Here is a 20,833-nt window from a genome sequence, read left to right as displayed (position 1 = left end):
CGGTAAAAGCCGGCCAGCCGTTAAACGCCCGATAGAAACCATTTAGTTCTGCTATCGGCCAAGAACCGCAATATATTGCGCTAATAGATAACACCCAGCATACGCGACGGTACGGATAACAATTAACGCGAATTCGTTTACCAGAATTGCTCGTTCCTACTCGATTCCTTCCCGTTGTTACGATGCAATGTGCGAGGAATGTTGCGGTGGCCATTTCGTTCGACCGAGAACATTTTTTCCACACCATTCGTTTCAATATTATCGTATCGCTTTTGCAATTATGCATTTCGTTTATGCAAAGAGATACAATTATAGAGATTCAATTATACATATTACTGAGAAAAGTTATACATATTGCACACTAATGGACTGCGGGTCTTCGTACAAAAGAAAAATTTTCTAAAATGATGTATACGCACTGTAAGTCGGGTGTTGAACAGCGTGAATCCAATAAATCGTGATATATTCGAAGATCACCTGTAAACACCGAGCGGGGCTTGAAAAGGCCTAGTGGAATTTTTTCATCAAACAGCGGGAAATCGTGAAAAGGCTGACGATAACAATGGTTCCGCTTTTTTCTGTTGCAGCGATTCTCAACTCGCTATGCACGGAATTTCTGCCGATGAATGTGTCGGCCATCTTGTACCTGATGAATTACGAACAATATGGCCGGAGTACCGCCAGTGCTCAATACTTTCTACAGCTGGCCGGTTATCTTGGAATTCCGGTGATTGCCTGGAACGCCGACAACTCCGGATTAGAACGGGTAAGTCTCTTCTCGCAATCAGTTCTTTCTCCCGCAAGTCTATTCCGACGTAATACTTACCAAGGCTATTCTGGTTGTCGAAGCAGTTTTTTCACCAATTTTTAAAATCTTTGAAAAAGCCAGAATATCGAATGGGTTAACGAAGTTTCTATACGCGCAATGCTTGACATGTTTTCCGGTAAATCAATTCCGCATTACCAACGAAATCCACGAAGAGTACTCATCTAATCCCCTCCGGTGTTCCTACTTATCCGAGACAGACGGATACTCAAATATTCCCAGGTCCGTAAAATTTCAATCGAATACCTCGAGCTGCTTTTAAGCTTACACCACTTCGTTTTAGAGAGTCCAAGGGGATGAAAATCGTACGGTGCGGTCGTAAACTCCTGTACGTTTCTTTACATTTTTATCTGTTTTTTTTTTTATTAGAGACTTGCAGGTTGGTGAAAGTTTCTCTTGATATTTTCAGAAACAGCGAAGATAACGCTGTGCTAATATGTACTGGACTGAATGAATGCTGTTATTATGAAAATTCTTGAACAATGATAAAAGGCAGGATATTCTTGATGATTTCAGAGAGCATCGCAGAACAACCTGCAGCTGCAGTTGGCACCGTCGTTGGAGCACCAAACGGCCGCAATGCTGAGTATCCTCGAGAGATACAAATGGCATCAATTCAGCTTAGTCACTTCGCAGATAGCCGGCCATGACGACTTCGTGCAGGCGGTTCGCGAGCGAATCTCGGACATGCAAGATACTTTCAAGTTTACTATACTTAGCTCGACGCTGGTCACAGACGCGGCCGACCTTGCCGAACTGTCTAAAAGCGAGTCCAGGGTGATGCTCCTCTATGCCACCAGGGAAGAAGCCTACCGCATACTGCAGGCCGCTAAAGATCACAAGATGACCGGCGAGAATTACGTGTGGGTGGTCACGCAAAGCGTCATCGAGAATCGGCAGATGCCTCCCAGCCAGTTTCCGGTCGGAATGCTCGGTGAGTGACGCTGCTCGTTTCCCCATTTCTACCATTTCTGCGATTTCCGCGCGGCACTCGAAACCTACTGCACCGTGTCGATGCCACTTGTTCCGCAAGATTGCCGTAAGCTCGTCCGTGTACTTTTATTCAGCGAATTTTCGTTTTTTTTAACCACACAACAGTACTTATCGTTAGAAGAGACTTATTCTTAAAAGAGACCTCACGACAGAGATTATGGAATTTATGCTGAACAATAAATGGATGATGTCGAGAATTTTCATAGGATATTCGTAGCCGTCGGGAAATCGTTCGAGAAATTTTCCGGGAGCGATACGCTTCTGTGCTTCGCGCTCCAGAGTGAAGAAAATTCGACAAAACGCACAATGTACGATGTATTCCAGTTCGATAGAATTCGATGAATTTATTCGTTCTCGGGGGAGGGGGGTGGGGTGGGCAGCGGCAATGGAATCTCGAGGAAGACATCAATTTCCGATTTCTGTGATTCTCGCCGTACTTCTGAATAGATTCTTTCCAACAGCTGGCCATTCGAAACATCCGATCGTCCATTCGAGACATTCCAGCGTCAAGGAAATTTCTCTTCTTTCCCCGCTCTATCTCGAAAACAAAATCTAACGATATACTCCGTGAACAGATTTGAATGCTCAATTCATTAACCTTCCTGTACGCTCCTCAGAAATATTACATAGTTGCAGAAAAGGCTGTAAACAATTACAAAATATCAAGAATTCATCAATTTTTCCAGTAATAGATACTGTGTACGTTATCAATCTAGATCGTACGGAAACCGGATAAGGCGATATCACGAGGAAAACGCTCGAATCAAGAGATCGTGTAGCGATATTGAAAAAAAACTTTCCCCTTTTTTTCCGCCATTTGAGACCGGAACAGCAGTATCCAAAAGCCAGTTCCGTTTGTATATGGGCCTCCATCGATTTTCGAAACTGTTTCTGTGAACTTGTCATTCGGATATCGTGTTTCATCCGCTTGAAATCTAAAACTCGGGAACAATGGAGTAACATCGGGTACGCTTGAATAAAAATCTGTGAAAATTATTGGAGCGCGGATCGGGATTGACGACAAACTATACCATCAATTCTTCTCGCGAGTTACCTATCTGGCGAAAGATGCGTTTATAGGGGAATCCCTATTTCACGGGTATTTCACGTAGAATTGTGAACGCAATGCTATATGTATATGTATATATGGCAATGGTATACATATACATATAAGACGATGACTGCATTCCCCTGATCTGGCGATACTGTAGCGCTCCGAGCACGTCGCGGGCCAAAGCAATTGCCTCGGCAACCAATTTTCTGTGAATTTTGATTTCAGGTGTGCATTTCGATACGAGCACGAAGAGTCTGGTGAACGAGATAACAACCGCGGTGAAGGTTTACGCGTACGGAGTCGAGGATTTCGTGAACAATCAGAATCTGAGTTTAAACACTCAGATTGGATGCGAGGGAAGCTATGGAGAGTCTCGATGGAGCACCGGAGAACTGTTTTTCAAGTAATTACACAATTTATGTTGTTCAGTACGGTATCTGTCGACGTGCATGTAACTCTTTGTCAGGATGTTCGTTTGCGAAAATAAACAACCTGAAAATTTACCTGAACTTCTTGGTTTTCCGAATCGAATTTGAAACGAGCCTGGGTAAGCAGTGCGATTTGTATACCGGCAAATCGGATGTTTTCATTTCCAGGTACTTGAAGAACGTGTCGGTCGAGCATGATCAAGGAAATCCCAACGTGGAGTTCACTCAGGACGGAGTTTTGAAAGCGGCGCAACTGAAAATATTGAATCTACGGCCCGGCGCGAACAAACAACTCGCTTGGGAAGAGGTGAGTGACGAACTTCTATTCTCTTTTAACGCTTAACGGAAGCTTCGTTCGAAGTTCGGGTATATCCGATATGCATGCAACTAGAACATATCTTGTGTTCTCCGCACGTTCTCCATCGAATTCGAAATTCGGGCGAGATAGGACAGGTGTCACGGAACGGTGCGATTAATCAGAAAAAGCACGAAAGAGGTGTGTGTGTGGCCGACTGTGTGTGGCCGACTGTGTGTGGCCGACTATCCGTGGCGCGGTGGAAAAGATGCGAGAGCGGCAAAGGAGCGAAAAAAGAAGAGGAGAAGAAAGTCGAGCCGAAAGTTGGCGGTATTGCAGCGACGAAAAATGGAACCGGTGACGAAGCCGAACAGAACGGTGCGAGAGAGAGAGAGAGAGAGAGAGAGAGAGAGAGAGAGAGAATGAAAAGCACAGCGATATCGAAGCTCGCGGGAGAACGGAACAATGGAGCCGTCAGAGGGTGCAAGGGAAGATTTGTACGATCGGGTCGGGGGCTGCGTTTGCACCAGGCGGGACTGTGCCTGCCGTAATAAAACGGACATCTTTAATCTCGACTGACCCAATTCCTTGTCGTCGATACCGCACGAAGAAAAAGGAGAAAAGGAGAAAAGGAGGGAAGGAGAGAGAAGGGGCGCCGAGCGCGTACATACGCTTCTGGTTTCTGGAAGTTGCGCGGCGACATCATTACGAAAATGTTACGATACCCGCTGAAAAAGAATATTAGCTTTCTGATGTCGCGGGTCGGCAAATTCTATTCGGTTAACGGGGGAAACACGACCTCGTTAGAGCACGTATCAGAAGCTCGGAGCTCGTTCGCGACCTACTCGCTTTGGCGGATTAAATGCGGGCTACCTCTGGCCCTGGCAATTCGTGGGAAATTAAAATGTTTGGCCGCGCGCGGCTATTCACAGACCCTACTACGTCGGACACGCGTCGCTTTTAGCCGCACGATATAATTTGCAACTTCGCGCGATAGCGTTTACCGGAGAGAGTGACCCATCCCCGCGTGTGCATTTCAGGTCAAAGAAAATTCGAGGAAACACTCGCGGACTCGAATGATATTTCCAAACGGATCCATTCGGTCCACATATAAGAACACTATAATTTATGAAGGATCATTAATGCACCATCAGCATCAACTGAAAGTTGCTCGTCGCTGCTTCAGTGTGGAGATAGCTTTAAATCGCCGCGCCGCGCGCCGTAGCAAAATTTCAGCGTACGATCGTACGTTTGACCAATACCGGGATAGGCGCGAAACTTGGCCATTAGAAAAACGTTGTCCGGGAAGTTTATTCCCGGCCGAATTGGAAAAGCCGTATTATAAATGAGCCGCGTGCCGAAAATAGACGGCGAATATTGCGTAATAATTTTCAAACGAGTTTCTCATTGTCGTCGTTCACCCGATAATTAGCTAACTGCGAAACCGGTAGATACGAAATATGTATTCAGTGTTTAAGCGAATAGCGTTACAATAAGTTTACGCAGACCGCTAACTTTCCTCGACGTTGCAACGTCCCCCGATTCACGCGCCAGAGATTTTTACCGCCGCTTTTAAGACCCAACTATAAGTTTTAACGACAATATTAAGTTACTTCACTGCCACGGAGATTTCACAAAAGATGTTCAGCAGCCGTTTATCTTTCGCCTTCCATTTTATACCGGGATATTATCGCTCGAGATATACTTCAACCTCTCGCCTGTTGTGATTTCTTACCCGTTTTGTCAGTTTCCGTTTCCCCGAGAACAATACACAGCTTCGCTCGAAAGAATGAACAACTTCAAAGGACCCGCGGAATGTTGTATTAACCGTCTACAGTCTACATTAAGAGAAAGCACATCTGGGTGTGTACCTGTGCAAAAAAACCTACTCGTATTAGACACGAGGAAATGTTGTCAGCAATGCTTTTAAGGTAATTATCCATTTTCCGTTAACCGTAATACTCGTTCTGTAACGAAATTAACGCGTAGAGATAATACCGTACCGTAAATTCTCCGAATCACATGGTATGGATTAGAGTGGATGAAATAGAAAATCGTGCTCGCGAGAACGCGTTAATCGACTTCTTCCGTCCATGAAATTCGACGACTATTCATTCTCCTAAATCAATTGTTTATTAACGCCCGGAACGCTTGCCAGGCCGATACCGAATACACCGAGTGCCAGCGGACCCTCGATCGTTCTAACTAACAGCGCGATTCAGAACCTAAACCGCTCGTATCAGGCGTAGTTATTCGCGTTCGGTGGATATTCGCCGAGCAGCTTTCGACTTCCAATTTCATCGTCCGTCGATTTCCAATCAACGCCGGACTCTCCCCAGGAATCGACGTCATTTTATTCCTCGGAGCTGTTCCTCGGAGCCCGAAATTCGAACTGAAAATTCAGGATCGCGGGCGCGAGCGGCATTTACAGTAACGTGTCCGATGCGATGGAACGCGCGACTAATTAAATCTCGAATGAGATTTCTTGCCGGTTGTTTCTCTCATTGGAGAGCTATTTACGGGGTATACCGGTGGTCGCGTGAAATTACTCCCGTGTACGGAAAACAATCCAACAATGTCGCCGTTCCCTGTTCCGTATAATCGACATAATATCGTGCCTAGCGAAATTGGCAGTGCTACAGAACACCGAACATTTTTAATCCTCGTCCGTAATAACGGAACGGTATAACTTATTTCGGGTGAACTCTGTCAATCGTTCGGGCAAACTATTGCAGATGAATGATTTAGCTGTAGCTTTGTCCGGCTTTTCGGTGCTAATAGTTGGGTGTGCGATGTAATTGCAATTTAGCAAATTGAAAATTGATCGCCGATCCGTGGGGCGCCGGGCGAGCCGGTAGCAATGACTTATACTTGAGCGATTATCGTGTAAATCAAGTGGCCCCCCGGCATCCGTTCACCCAGATTAGCACGTCAACTCTCGCGGCATGAGCCGCGATCGCCGGCAAAATAGTAATCCGCAGAGCGGTGTAACAGACAATTAATCAATCATCGAAAGCAGATCGTGCTAGACCACGCGGAATCGGTATTAACCGTTCGACCTGGCATTCTCGTGGGCACGTAAAGGGCCTCCCGTGCCGTACGCGTTATGTGCCCCTATTAGAGATAGGTACGCGAACACACGTACGCCGAAATCCAGCACGGTCGGAACCTAGTCGCATAATTCGAAATGCGTGACCGACCCGCGCACGGATCGTCCGCTAATTAAGGAAATTGTTGGCATTACGTTGTTGGCGCGAACGGATGGTGCCATGCCGCCCCCGCTGCGTTGTCCAGACTTCGATGGATCTGAAATACACATCTGTTGGATCAAATATTTGTTAGGTTATTGCACGTGTAATGTCCGATTTCTACCTGCGCCGTTAAACAAACATAATCCCATTTTGAACGAAACTTATGGACCAAGCGTCGATCTGATCGAGTCAACATTTCTTAGATGAATAAGAAATATTTCAACATACAGCGGAGATAAAGGTGTACATATATGCAAATGTGTCGATGTCTGTCTTCCAATTGCGCAATATCTCACGGTATAAACCACACGGAATCATAATAATGGATATTTGGATTTCATCCGAGGTTTCCTTTTCGTAGCCTAAAGCGGTTCAAATGTCAATATGTAGCTTGGATCGTGCTTCTGTTTACGTTCTCGGTAATAGAGGCTCGAGTAATATCCTCAAGAGATCGTAGATTTACAGACCTCCAGGGATGTGACTTATATTCTGCTGTATATGTATATTTGCATTATCTATTCGATTCTTCTTATTTTCATAAAAATCCACAGTCTACCGTAGTTGGAGCGACGAGGTTAATCACCTGGAAGAAGACGCAGTCGTCGAACAGCGTAACGATAGAATTAAACGATTTCGAATCGAATAACAGTTCGGATTCGAACGTAATTGACAATGGAAATGCGAGGCGCTCGGTTTCATCGTAGTTATCGTTGTTTCAGCGATAATCGAATATTCTAACAAGCCTATATGCACAGTCATCGTAAGCCCCGTCCTCCGTGTCGTTAAGTATTTAGAGAAGTGCTTCCGGTAGCCGCCGCACCGCGCCGATGCAACTTGCGACACTTGGCAGTGTTCCAATCAGGGGAATGTCTCTCATAATCGTTCCGGGAACGCTCTAGAGAGTACATTGTCTCTAATCTGCAAAACTTCCGGAGTAACTTCCCGAAGGAGGACTGACTCGGCTGGATGGATTCGGTCCCCGAGCGGCGTTTTATGACGCTGAGTTCGTCAGACAACTGTAGTTACAAAGGAAGAAGGCGAAACGACGAATAAACAGGCCGAAACTAAGCTCTCGAGTCGAGGATTTCTCGGATAGTTTAGCCAAGTCCATCGCCTTCGACTCTTTGACCGAAATCAAGAGGGCAATTGCGGCTCCGACGCGTTCTCGTCATAGCGAACCTCGTTTTATAAAACGGTCTAGCTGGATGAAAAAGGGACCCTTTGTACCTTGAAATGCTGACTGGGTTCTAGCAGCAAAGATATTTCCAAGGAGATTTGCTTGTTGTATAAGTCGGAACATCGTTTCCGTATCGACCCCCATTCAGCATGTCACATATAATTGAACCGGAGGAACAGCTCGAACTGTCGACACAGCTCAGAGAAGAAGTTTCTCGCTCGTGTCCGTGTGTAAGCCAGAATATACCGTGCTATCTACCTAGCGAAGTAATAAACTATCCAACAAGCTGTAACACCGCCACCTAATGTATGACTGCTAATGGATCATGATTAACGGCGGTTTCCTAACGAGATCGCGCGATACGCGAGAGTTTCCAAGTTTCATACAGTAAATGAACACGCCACTGCTGTCGGATAGATAGACGATCACGTTGAAACGATAAAAAACGTGAACGCTCAACCCAACAGCCTGTCACGGCTATTTAAAAGGTTATTGCTGCGAAAATGATAATGAGGACACAACCGAATCAAAATTTATTTTCCAACAGCATGATATAGCTTCGCATAGAATCGAGTTATTGTACCGTGGCTCGAAGATCTCTTTGCGAGGAATGTAATTTCAACTCTGTCGCAGTCCAGAGAGTATTGAATTTACGAACATATGCCGGATGGCAATAAATTTCCTTAATGCAGTCGTGAACAGTATCATTTACAGTGTAGTGTACACTAAATATGGAAGCGATATCGACGAGCGGCGATCGAGTTTTTAATGGCAGAAAACATTACGTCGCCCAGATATCTGGCTTCTTCAGATTTCCACCTTTCCACAGAATTCGAGAGGAGTTCAAAGGGTACTCGTTTCAAGTTCGACGATGAAGTTGAGGCAGAAGCGAAGTCGTTCATCGGAAATAGGCCAGCTGAATTCTTTGCTGGCGGAACGGAGAAACTGGCAACGCGTTGCCAAAAGTGAATTTTTCGGCGAGTCACGGCGAGTACGAGCATAATCAACGTTCCACACGAATGAGTGGGCCCTGTTCCCGGTCGCTCATTGTTTCCGACATGTCGGGGGCGATTGAAAAATTGCGAGCCACCTTCGAACGACGCGCGACATTCACGACGACTACACGAACGAGGAGGAGCCCGGACGGGAGCGCGAATGAATTTACATCGTCCCATCTGTATCGAATTCCAATATTCGAATGTCGGCCGATCGCGCGCAAGAGACGGCCGCGCCCCCCTTCTCTCCGCCTATTACATACTCGAAATGCTAACCAAGTTTTACCGGACTACTGCGATTTTCACTCGTGCGCGGCTGCAATCTTCTCCATCTACTGTGTCCACGAGCCGTGCTTTATCCGGCATTTCTCGGCCGCAATATACATATATACATACTACGATCTTCTTAAAGAGGGATTTCGGAAGAGAACGCGATTTATCAGACCCTCCTGTCAAATAAATTCTGGAGAAGTTTCGGTCGGTCGAGTGGATTAAAAAAGAAAAACAGACAGAGATCAATTCTCCGAGCTTAATCCGAGAACCGGTTCTCGAGTCGGTGGTTAATGGTCGTTACGACCCGGGGATAGAGATTAAGTTAATAGAATCAAGAAACAGGCTATTTTTGTCCTTGATGGAAGTTTCTTTGTCATTTCTGTGAACAGATCGGCGTTTGGAACTCCTGGGACAAGGAGGGTCTTGACATCAAGGACATCGTGTGGCCCGGAAATACTCATACGCCTCCTCAAGGCGTTCCGGAAAAGTTCAATTTAAAAATAACCTTCCTGGAGGAGTCGCCGTACATCAATCTCGCACCGCCGGACCCTGTCACCGGAAAATGTTTGGTAGACCGTGGTGTCCACTGCCAGATAGCCAAGGCATCCGATATCGCCGAGTAAGTAGACAAACTTTTCAGTTCAATTTGAAAAGAGTTGCATATATTCTTTCAAAGAGTGTTTCAATATTCACGTATGTCGCGGTTACCACAATACGTATACGTAAATGGTTCTTTTAAAACAGAACCAAAAAGAATTTGAGCGGTGGAAAGTGGAAAGTCATTTAAACTTCAGCTTTCGTTCGGCTAACAAACGCTGTTCGAAATTCTGCGCACCATGCTCCTTTGTAAGAGAACAACCGGCGAAATGAAATGTACTGTTTCCGGTATTCTGCATTTCGCCATTCAAATAACAAGCACAGCCTGAAAGGTGCAAGAGTATTTGCAATATTCTCTATCCGTTCCCTATACCGGGTGATTATAACGACTCGATCCATTTTACGAAATACAATGTTACATTTTCTTTTATTGCGAGCATTATAAGTTTTCCAAAAGTGAGAATTCAACTATGTACCTTGATTCTATCGAATTTTCGTGGTCGTCGAGTCGGAGCGGTGCGGCGCGCGGTGGTGAACGCGTTCAAGTTGAAATGGATCGAGACATTGCAACCACCCGATACATATATTTCACACCGCGGACAGCGCAACGTCGTGTTTGCGTGTCAGAGGAGTCCGTAATTCATTTGCTGGCTGTACGCTAACCGCGTTAGACCGTCGCGTCGCGCCGGGCCGGGCGTTTAACTGATTTCGTCAAGAATGAACGACATCAATTTCATTGGAAGTTGCAATCGCGTTCGCCGAGAGGCCAAGAAAATAGAGGGTTGAGCACCGGCGAAGAGGGTGGGCGAGTCTCGGAAAGAAACAAGGGAGACGCGGAGCAGTTGCCAGCTCGAGGAGGCAGCTCGCCCCGATGAAGCAGCGGCCCGGAAAGAATAATGGATAATGGCGAGGGCTCGCACGGCTGCCGGCCGAAATTGAATTCTCCTCGTGGAATTTCGCGACGGAAACTATGAAGTTGCGCCTTGTAAATTGCGCTCCAGGACGGCGCGACGCGACGCGACGCGCTACTCCTAACTCGATTCCATTTACGTGCTTTCGTTTCATTGTCACGGGCCGCAGGCTCGGAAAACTCTGATTAGTAGCAACGGCCCTCCGTAGTAGATCACAGTTGAATAGATACCGAACATAACCGAAAGTAGTATTTATGTTAGAGCCCAATAGATAGCGAGATATCAATTCATTGAAATTTTACCCTGCTAAATGGCACAAGGGGTGGACATCATTTCGAAGATAACCTCGTAACCAACGTACATATTATTTTCCACGACTACATCTGCATTCCATGACGACGCGGCTAAACGCCTAGAAACGGGTAATTCCGCGTATGTATAATCTCATTTCCGTGCTACCCCGGCATTCGCCTACTATACTAAATTACCAAGAGAGGTTGATCAAGTACCGAACAATTTTACGCGACACACCCTGAACAGGAACGCGGCCATAGTTTCCCGACTTCAGTTGAAAACACGATTAGCGACAAATCGGTAAATTACGTGAACGACGCGAGTAATAGTGCCGGAAGAAATCCAATTTGCAAAGTCGCCGGTGCAGACAAAGAACCAGCTACAACAGAGAACGTGCTGTTGCTTGGATTAATTAGCAACTCGAGGGATCGTGAATACCGTGGACAACTTTGAAAATCGGCGTCTCGGTGACGCTCGGGTAACTGGTCGATTGTAACAAACAGAATATTCAATAAAATAGAGCTCTTAGATTCTTCTAACGTGTTCGCTGTAATGTCGGTCTGGTTGAAAAACTTGGTGACCTGAAACTTGCTGGATCGAGCCACGTGACGGTGACATCTTAATTTATATTCAAATTAAAATCAGATTGCTTTGCCGTTCTAAATGTATTCTTCATTTTCGAATTTTTCTCTGGCTGACTCTTATTTAATCCTCGCGCTGGTTGTACAACAAGGATTCGCGATCCCCCTCATTCGCGGGAAGAAAATAGCACGCCCGTAGAAATATTTTTCTCCTTTGACGTGCAATTTTGTCCTTGTCATCAGATCTGGAAAGAGGATCGCGCCATTCCGCGAAGAGGGACAGACAATTATAGAAAGCGGAAAAGAGGAGAGAATTTCCAGCCGCGGCAGAGATTACGTCGGCCATGCTGTAATTAAAAATTCCGCTTGTCAACGAAGAGGTGCACCTTTACAAGGTCGCGTAAAGACGGGAGAAAACGGCGCGGAAAATTGTGACTTTGTTCAAACGTGAATTGCCCTGTTGGTCGTTGGAAAAACGGTGGTGGGATCGCGCGCGGAGATGGTAATTTGAAAATGTCACGATAGAGACAACCGGAAGCTTAGAAATTGCAGAAATTGTAGCTGCGACTACTTCCGTTCACCGTGCAAAATGTACGAAGGCCTTGTTAATTTTATGAATGCGTGAAATCTTATGTTTCTATTAAAAAAGAATACATGGAAAAGTGCAATTTCGAACGATCCGAACGACAAATTCATTTTGTATTCCAGTGGCAATAAAATATGGATTTTCCACTACTATCTATCTATTACATACATATACATATACATATTACAGTCGACTTTTCGACCAGAGAAATTCAACGAGTCCACTGTACATACTTCCATTAACTTTGTCTCTTCCTTGGATCGGCTTTTTCGTATCGTTAATTTTCTGCTCGCGCACACAGCGACGGGCACCGATTCTTTTTCTTTTTTTTTTGTTTTTGTTCTGAAGCATTCCCCACTCGATAAAAGTATAAGAAGGGATGTAACGAGATCGATTCTCTTTTTATGGCTCAGTTACTTCTCACCGTGCTCGAGCAACGGGAGAACTTTACGGTTGCTTCGGCGAAACTCCGGAAGCCTCGAAAAACTATATTCTCGCTGAAAACGATGCGCCTCGCGTCGCTTGCGTATTTTCTCCCAGCCATTCGTTTCGTAAACTTTAAGTCTTCCCGGGATGTTTTCAATGGCTGCTCGAAAACAAACTGCTTCGATATTAAAAGTAGATAACGCATCGCCGAATAATCCTGCTTAAAAGCTGTTCGGACATTCCGGCGTTTTGATCTCGCCGGATTCTGCTGGAAATTATGTTCGAGTTGGATGGGGTCGAGAGAAAGGCGCGAACGCGGTGAAAAATCGGCGTCGGCGAAGGATGAACGTGGCGATCATCCGACGCAAAAAGCGGTCGGAGATCTATCCGACGGTACTTGGATCCCGGCATTCGTTCTCGCGACACGTTCTCGCAGTCTATCCATCTCGGGGATTAGCACGAGCTAGAAATTGCCGGGGATCATCGGACGGTGCCGCGAATTCCAGTTTCGCTCTGTGTAAACGTTGTACAGTCTTTTCGACGCTGCGCGGGCGCGGTGGCGTGGCGACACTCTCCGCGAATCGAGTTCGCGGATTATGCCGGCGAGAACACCGTGGCCAGGATTAAAACCTTACCGGAACCACTCGTCGCTATGGAAATGAACATAATGTCGAATCCCAATTTCCATCATCAACGATCCTTCGACTTTGGCCGACCGCGCACACGGAGCTACTCGAACGTCTCCATACCTGGGAGTGTGGTCGACATACATCGAGCAAAATAGCTTAGGAACCATCTACAAGTGGAATAGGGACAGTTTAAGCTGAACGGAAACTGTTTATGGTCAAGCATGTGAAGCGAGGTCAGCGTGGAGTCGGACAAGTAGAGTGGGAACCAGCTACGTATGGTCAGACAAATGAACGACGTGTTTCCAGAATATTGTGTTATAAGGGGGCTTGGCGTGTAACTGAACGATCAATACTTGTAAACGTTATCGTGACAGTAGTACATATGTATTACAGGTAGATGCATCAATCATTCTTCCCGCAAACGGAAATTTGCATCGTGGAAGATGGCGGCGCGGCAGCTATGTTGAAAGATATCACCGTCTCTCGTAGACTCTTCAAGATTCGCTTATCGAGTAATCGCGTGTTGCGTCTCTCGTTTTTCGTTGTGTAATTTAACTCGTTCTCAATCCACAATCAAGCTGTGAAGCTTTAAAGGTAAATACTGTATTGTATTACCGATGGATATTCACTGAAAATACGATATTTCTTCGAGAAATGTTGTTCCGCTAACGTTTTCCCGATAATACCACCGTTTCAATTATAATGCCGCGCTGGTCTTTTAAGAAAAAGTGAACTCCAGCGGTGTCGAATCGTTGGAAGAGGAGAAATATCGATGGAATATTCCGCGATATTCTACCATATCGTTCTCCTCAGACGGCGCGGAGTTCAACGTTAATGGTATAGTTGTTACTTGTAAAAGTCGGACAGAAGGTTGAAGAGAAGTAAAAGATCGAGGAAGTGTTTAAAATCTGTAACAGATCTCATTCGAAAGTACACTTCTGATATTAAACTCAGTGGCGGCTGCGGGTTATCTTCCGAGTGTGCCGGGTTAATGGAATGAATAAAGAGGGATTGCGGCGGAGGGGGGGGGGTATGAAACGCAGCTTGTACGGGCACAAAATGATTATGTAGTTTTAATGAAGATTGGGCTAGGCGCTGATCTGAGTTAGGGGTGCTTTTGGTTCTGCATTGCCGAGTTAAAGGTCTATCGAGTTAAGTCTAGGTTAGAAAGCGCCGTGAAAGGGATGGTTTCGGTCGAATTTCGGTTAGGAAGGATTAGGTATACATATATTAGGTTACGGACAGTTTCGATTAAAAATTAGTTAGCTGGAGCTAAGAGAGAAGTAGTTGGCCTGGAACTTAACTCGAAGATTGTCTCTGGTGTCATCTGAGTTTACAGCTTACTAGGTTCTACGTTGAAATGAAAAATCTAACGAAATTAAGGAATGGAAAAGTTTTTCCGTAATTTGTCTAGGTTGTCGAACGCAATTTAGACCGATACGCCGCGTCGCGTCGTTGGCACATCGAGCGGAAAGCAATCGAGAGGGGCGTCGAAACTACGCAAACACTTTAGCGATATTCAGGAGCAATATCCTTTCGAGTTGCTGAAGTTTCGGGAGGTTTCGTTCGGAAACGTTCTCGACACGATGTCAATTGAAACTTTTCTTTTTCCTTTCAAGGGAAACGTTACAGTGGCTTATAAAAGGCAGACTCGTGTAGTTTAAACGAACACGGTACTACTAGTTGTTTATTGGATGTACTCTGACATTCCTTTCGCAGATCCATCATTTGTACTTGTATGCATATACAATAACTTACAATCAGTTACAATTGAGTTAGGAAAAAAGTGTATCACACGGATTACCAGACCGTAACGAAGCAACCGAAGTTAATGTGCGGAATCAGAACGAGCAAACATCATTAACCGAGAATAACGGCGACTGCCGCGAAGATGAAGGGTTTCCGTGTTTACCAGGCTTCAATCGTATCCGTGTTACATCGACCCCATCGTACTATCCCAATCTGATGCGTGTGCAAAGATCACCGCTTCAACGACTGTTGAAAATTCAATCGGACAGATTTTTCCGATAAGTAGAATGCTCCGTAATTCCAGTAAAATTATAATGCATGTAGCTACAATACATATATGTTTTATCCATTCTTTGAAAAGTTCAAGTGAAAGAAATAAGCAACTTATCGCCGAACTGGAAGATCAGAAAATTTGATCAACCAGATATGGGATGATTCTCGCGGTTCCATTATAAATCTGGATTCTTCTCGATTCTTCCGGTACGCGAGGCTCGCGTCAAACGCGATGAAAAGTGGTTACTCCCGTGGATGCATGCAAAACGGAGAGATATTTCTCCCTCGAGCAAGGTTTCTTTCACGTTTTGTTTCCGCAGCGTTCTAATTGATTTTTCGAGCACTCTACACCGACCGTCCAACTATTTTATTCAAAGAGATTCCGCATTTGTGGAATAGAATCTTCTACTCAGAGCACATATTCAAGATGCCATGCATTATTCAAGATATCATACATTCGATGCACCAAGTGTTAGACACCGCGTTACAGTCGGTAGCCACTTTCGCGAATATTTATGTTTGATTTACGAAGAATGGCTCTATTAATAAATCAACTGTAGATTGATGTTGGATTATTCAAGGAAGACTTCGTCTAATCGCGAACCAACTGACTTAAATTTACCGAGGTTTTATGTAGACTCGCGTTGCGTTATCTTACCATGCCACTGTAGATAAAAGTCTTTCAATGACTATTTCCAATACCTTTTATTTGAAACGTAGCCAGCTCTCTGGCCTAGGGAAATGATCGGTAACGATCGATTTTATTGCCCCGGCTTCATGGCATCTTTATAGCGAACGCCTGTCGGGTAGTCTAAACTTTTCACGCTTGTCCCGTGCACTTTGCTAGGTTTGACGTTTACAACGCTCGCTTTTCAATGAACTTTTTCCTTCCGTAGAAAACAGTCTCCATCAAAGATATACATGCATAAAGCGCGAGGATCGCTGTTGAAATGGCCTATAAACGTTACCCTAGAAACATCCAGCCATTAAATGCGACGAAGAACTGCTCCCTTATCTAGCGTCATGAAATTTCTTCATTTACCGTTCGAGGTGTTGTTACAGTTCCTCGAAGATGGTCGATACTTATGAAAAGGGTAGAATAAAATCTGTTCTAATCCACAGCCTATGGTATTCTACCTTGGAAGTACTCTGTAGACAACTCTCGCAGAATCTCAAACTGCATCGAATCTTCTAGAACCCCGTTGTAATCTCATTACACTTATCAAGTCCACTTACACTATCCACAAGATCTCTTCGGGTTAAGTTACAGCTTAACGAATTTCTTGAGAATTACCTAAATCATGCCATTCCCCGACCTTATCGTCATTAAATCTAATCAGATCTTCCTTAATCGCATTAACTTAAACAAACGTCCCCGCAAGCACCGCGAATTTCAACAGACTTATTTGCAACGAACCTTTACGCAAGGGGATTTTAGCTAATTTAACATTTCTAACCAGGTAGATATACAAGTACGTGAAACCAATTTTCGAATTTTACTTTATTCAAATGAACCGATAAACTCTACTACGATCTATGAACAGGACTGCGAAAGGTAGCTTACCTTTGTGAAGGATGATTGTGCAAGATTGACTGGCGTTTCCATAGAGTGTAACAATTTATCGGACGTAAGGAAGCATACTCGCGCTACGAAGGTTGAACAACCTTTGCGAATGTTGTAAACTTTTATGACGCGAGAAGAAAAGAGGCATGATCGATACAAGCAGAAACTTTACGTGTACATCGTATACATATTACATACATATACTTCCGACGCGACGGCTTCCTCCTTTCCTGTCGCTAGGTCCTCCATACATGTGCCAATATACTTATATAACACAAGATTTTACGGTCGAGCGACTGCAAAAGTCGTGAAATATACGTCGGTGTGGTTGAACATTTTTCAGTAAGCTGCAAAATAAATCGATATGCCCATACACTTCTCCCAACGCAACGACGACGCGTCTCGGTGTCGTTTAACCCCCTCAATGAAGGATACGTTTAGCGAGCGAAAACGTAGCTCATAGAAGGGTCCCTCGAAAAGCCATCAAATATATTTCACACTTATCCGATAGGAGTTTGCTTTTCGGTTAAAGTTCCATTTAATCTTATATTTCAATTCTCATTTGTAAACGCTACGAACCGTCGCACAGTGGTCCCAAAGCCCGAAAACGTGGACAAAACCTCAAATCGTATTAAAAAATTATTGGATCTGCTTGAAAATTGGTATTAACCCGTTTTTGGGGTTGCTGATTACGAATCTGCACTTAAAATAAAAAAAAACAAAATGACGGATCCAATATGGCGGACATATACATTAAAAAATTATTGGATCTGCTTGAAAATTGGTATTAACCCGTTTTTGGGGTTGCTGATTACGAATCTGAACTTAAAATTAAAAAAAACAAAATGGCGGAACCAATATGGCGGACATATACATTAAAAAATTATTGGATCTGCTTGAAAATTGATATTAACCCGTTTTTGGGGTTGCTGATTACGAATCTGAACTTAAAATTACAAAAAACAAAATGGCGGATCCAATATGGCGGACATAAACATTAAAAAATTATTGGATCTGCTTGAAAATGGATATTAACCCGTTTTTGGGGTTGCTGATTACGAATTCACGTTACTTTACGTATAAAAACAGCGTTTGTCTTCGAGAAATATAAAAAAATTTCAGATATATTGTATGATTGTTTATAAAAAAAACTGGCAATCTGTGTCCTCCATACGTTCTAAGCATAATCCTTCAAAAACTGTTTAAATTTTATAGAAAAACTTGGTGGATATCTCTCACAGTTTGAGAAGAAATGCAACGAAAGCTCACAAAATACCTACTCTGCATTACAAAAAACAGTGATACGAAAAACGGGGCAGAGGGGGGCAGCTAATTTTTTTAAGAATTGCAACATAATAGTATAAACTAGAAGCTCGAACAAGTTTTAGCGAACGAGGGTGAACGAGACTCAACTTTTACCCCAATCTTTAAAATTTATGCCTTCACTTTTACCCTTTCTTCTCCATACATAGTTATCAGTTAATAATAAATATTTTGCACTAAAAACTATGCAACTTACCTCCACAAACAGCATCCATAATGCACACTTAAAATCGATAATGTTCCAATACAATTTACGCACTGTACAGTTAGAACTCGCACTGAGACTTGGAAGAGTACGAAGGCACTGTCTAATGAAACCGAAGTTCGGACTGCGACTGTTGGTCAGGTATAAAAATGCGACCTTTTTGCCGTTTACCTCCAAGTAGACATACTCTTAGAGTAGCCAACCCCACAATTAAAACTTACCTAGCTGAAAGTTCATTTTTTAGGTTTTGTCCACGTTTTCGGGCTTTGGGACCACTGTGCGTCGCTCCGACCCAATACGAAATAGGAAATTCCTTGATTGCATTTTAACACGGAAATTCTGTAATATCGCGAACTTTCTGTACAGATTCGCGTCGCGCCATTTCAACGGAACGCTTTATTTACTGCATTCTAATTTATGAAACTGACTTGGTCAACTATCGCGGTTGGCAGAACAGTTCCTTGACAACCGAATTTCTTCTGTATTAGTTAGGAGGTTGTTGTTTATTACAGCTCGGTTTCGCATTGTATTGTATATACGATATCGACACGTAGCTTTCATTATTTCAGTAAATATATCACAGATTCAGCTTCGCGGAACACGATTACGATGGAAATTTGTCAACGCAATATTGTCTATTTGTCCAGATGTGACGCAATCCTAGCGTTTCTTGTTTATGCAACCGGCAAAACACAAGTCACGAATCTCTGCGCATCACCAGTTGACGTAGAGGACTGAACTAGATCCAGTGGGGCTGTTATCGCGACGTCCGGCAAGCAATATCCTTGTCTGTCCCTGAACCGTAACGCAACAACGCTGTAGGCGGGCGTCGCTTTTTCGTTTGCTGAAAACATAAATCGTTAACGCCCATTATCAGACTTTATTCGATCGTTACGACTCTAACACGATCCAATAATACAATCAAGAAACGTTTTATATCCGCGTGTAATTATATCCACGCGTTCACTGCTGAATTATCGAGGCCAGGCATTATAAAACTCACCGCGCGAATGTACACGACAAGCAATAACGTTTCCGTAGAAGCTTGCAGTGACATCGGTCGTTTTTCAGCATAGACATTTCAACGGCACAGAAGAACGAAAGCTTGTTCCAGTGCTGCAGCGGGTTCTGTATTGACCTGCTTCAAAAGTTGTCCGAAGAAATCGGGTTCACCTACGAGCTCATTAGGGTGGAAGACGCCAAATGGGGTACGCTGGAGAAAGTAAGTTCGATCAAATTCTCTGTCGCGCGTCGTTACAGTTTCGCCGATCATGTCATTCGACGAGAGTTCCTCCCAAGCGTTACGATCACTTTATAATGAGCCCTTGACATATTGCGGTAGATACTTAGGTCTAACAAGCCGAACACGTCAATACCTCCTTGGTTCGCTTGGGTCAGATTCGCGGGAGCTGTGCGTGCTAGAATAGTCTTACTACGAATTGACTAAACGAAAAAAACATTTCGAAATCGAAATCTATCATCAAAATGAACTAGATCGAATAAAATAGGAAGGTAACCTGTTATTTTCTTCTATGCTTCTGCGCTTACGCGTTCAGCTCCCAATCTCGATTAGGCAAACATCACAGTGTGCCGTATCTACGATCGCGCAAAGCAAACCTCGTGAACCGGTGGGAATGGAATCGCGTACCGATTTCCTATTTTCAAGACATACAATTTTAGGAAGAAAGAAAGCTGTTATCGGCTCCTAACGAAAAAGCTCGTCGTCTAACCTGAACGTAGGTTCAGCCCAACTGCATTTTTCGCTCGTTATAGGTACTATCGAGTCTTGGCGTCGCGTCGCGTCGAGGATTCAGCTCACGTTCGAACATTTTACTAAAAGCACGGAACAACGTTAATCGAACGTATGATCGTTTCCGCTAAAACCAACGGGGAATTCCGATCCTTTCGACAGGCCGAATTAATTTCAATAACCGCGAAAATGAGCTGGAAATGTCTTGGAGGTACGAACATCGATACACGCGCCATCCCGTCCGCAATCCCGTTTAATCCAACCTTTTAGGTTTTAATGCCGCGAAGCAATATCGATGGAACAGCGATATACATAGATGAATCACGCGTAATTGCGCCGGTGTCCATTAACGGTACACTGGAATTTGCATCGAGAACGTAGCTCCGTTGGCTGGCGTACGGCGCCAAGCCGGTACAGCTTCGGCGAATATGCAGGTTTATTAGGCAAATTTGGCAAACTTAATAAAGAATATGTCGGAAAGAAATGACAAATAAAGTTAAAAAGTGAACCCAGAGTTATTTCGGTCGCTGTACCAATTGTAAATCTTAAATCTTGTTTATACGTAGTACAAGAAGTTCCAACATCTGTTAGCGAACTTGTTTAAGTATTTAACGTCGCGAGATACTCTGTAATGTAATCCATTCTCACCATTG

The 20,833-nt window shown here is 44.2% G+C and overlaps 1 protein-coding gene and 1 long non-coding RNA gene across 16 annotated transcripts in view; one reads left to right on the top strand and one right to left on the bottom strand.

The window, feature by feature from the left end:
- Nucleotides 1–20,833, top strand: part of Nmdar2 (glutamate ionotropic receptor NMDA type subunit 2) — a 156,768-nt gene that overhangs the window by 121,188 nt on the left and 14,747 nt on the right. For all 15 annotated transcript variants that reach the window (XM_076420517.1, XM_076420520.1, XM_076420516.1 and 12 more), the window contains 6 exons: nt 588–766; nt 1,343–1,760; nt 3,099–3,276; nt 3,470–3,608; nt 9,682–9,911; nt 19,502–19,652. In XM_076420517.1, coding sequence (XP_076276632.1) covers nt 588–766; nt 1,343–1,760; nt 3,099–3,276; nt 3,470–3,608; nt 9,682–9,911; nt 19,502–19,652 — 1,295 coding nt within the window. The remainder of the gene's footprint in view (nt 1–587; nt 767–1,342; nt 1,761–3,098; nt 3,277–3,469; nt 3,609–9,681; nt 9,912–19,501; nt 19,653–20,833) is intronic.
- On the bottom strand, nt 18,038–20,814 carry LOC143207288 (uncharacterized). The gene is made up of 2 exons (XR_013008648.1): nt 19,434–20,814; nt 18,038–19,274 (listed from the first exon to the last, which is right to left on the bottom strand). It is a non-coding gene; the product is annotated as an uncharacterized LOC143207288 (long non-coding RNA).

The sequence above is a fragment of the Lasioglossum baleicum genome, chromosome 3, assembly GCF_051020765.1.
Source record: "Lasioglossum baleicum chromosome 3, iyLasBale1, whole genome shotgun sequence".
In the NCBI taxonomy this organism is placed as follows: Eukaryota; Metazoa; Arthropoda; class Insecta; order Hymenoptera; family Halictidae; genus Lasioglossum; species Lasioglossum baleicum.
This window is presented reverse-complemented; position numbering and strand designations above follow the sequence as displayed.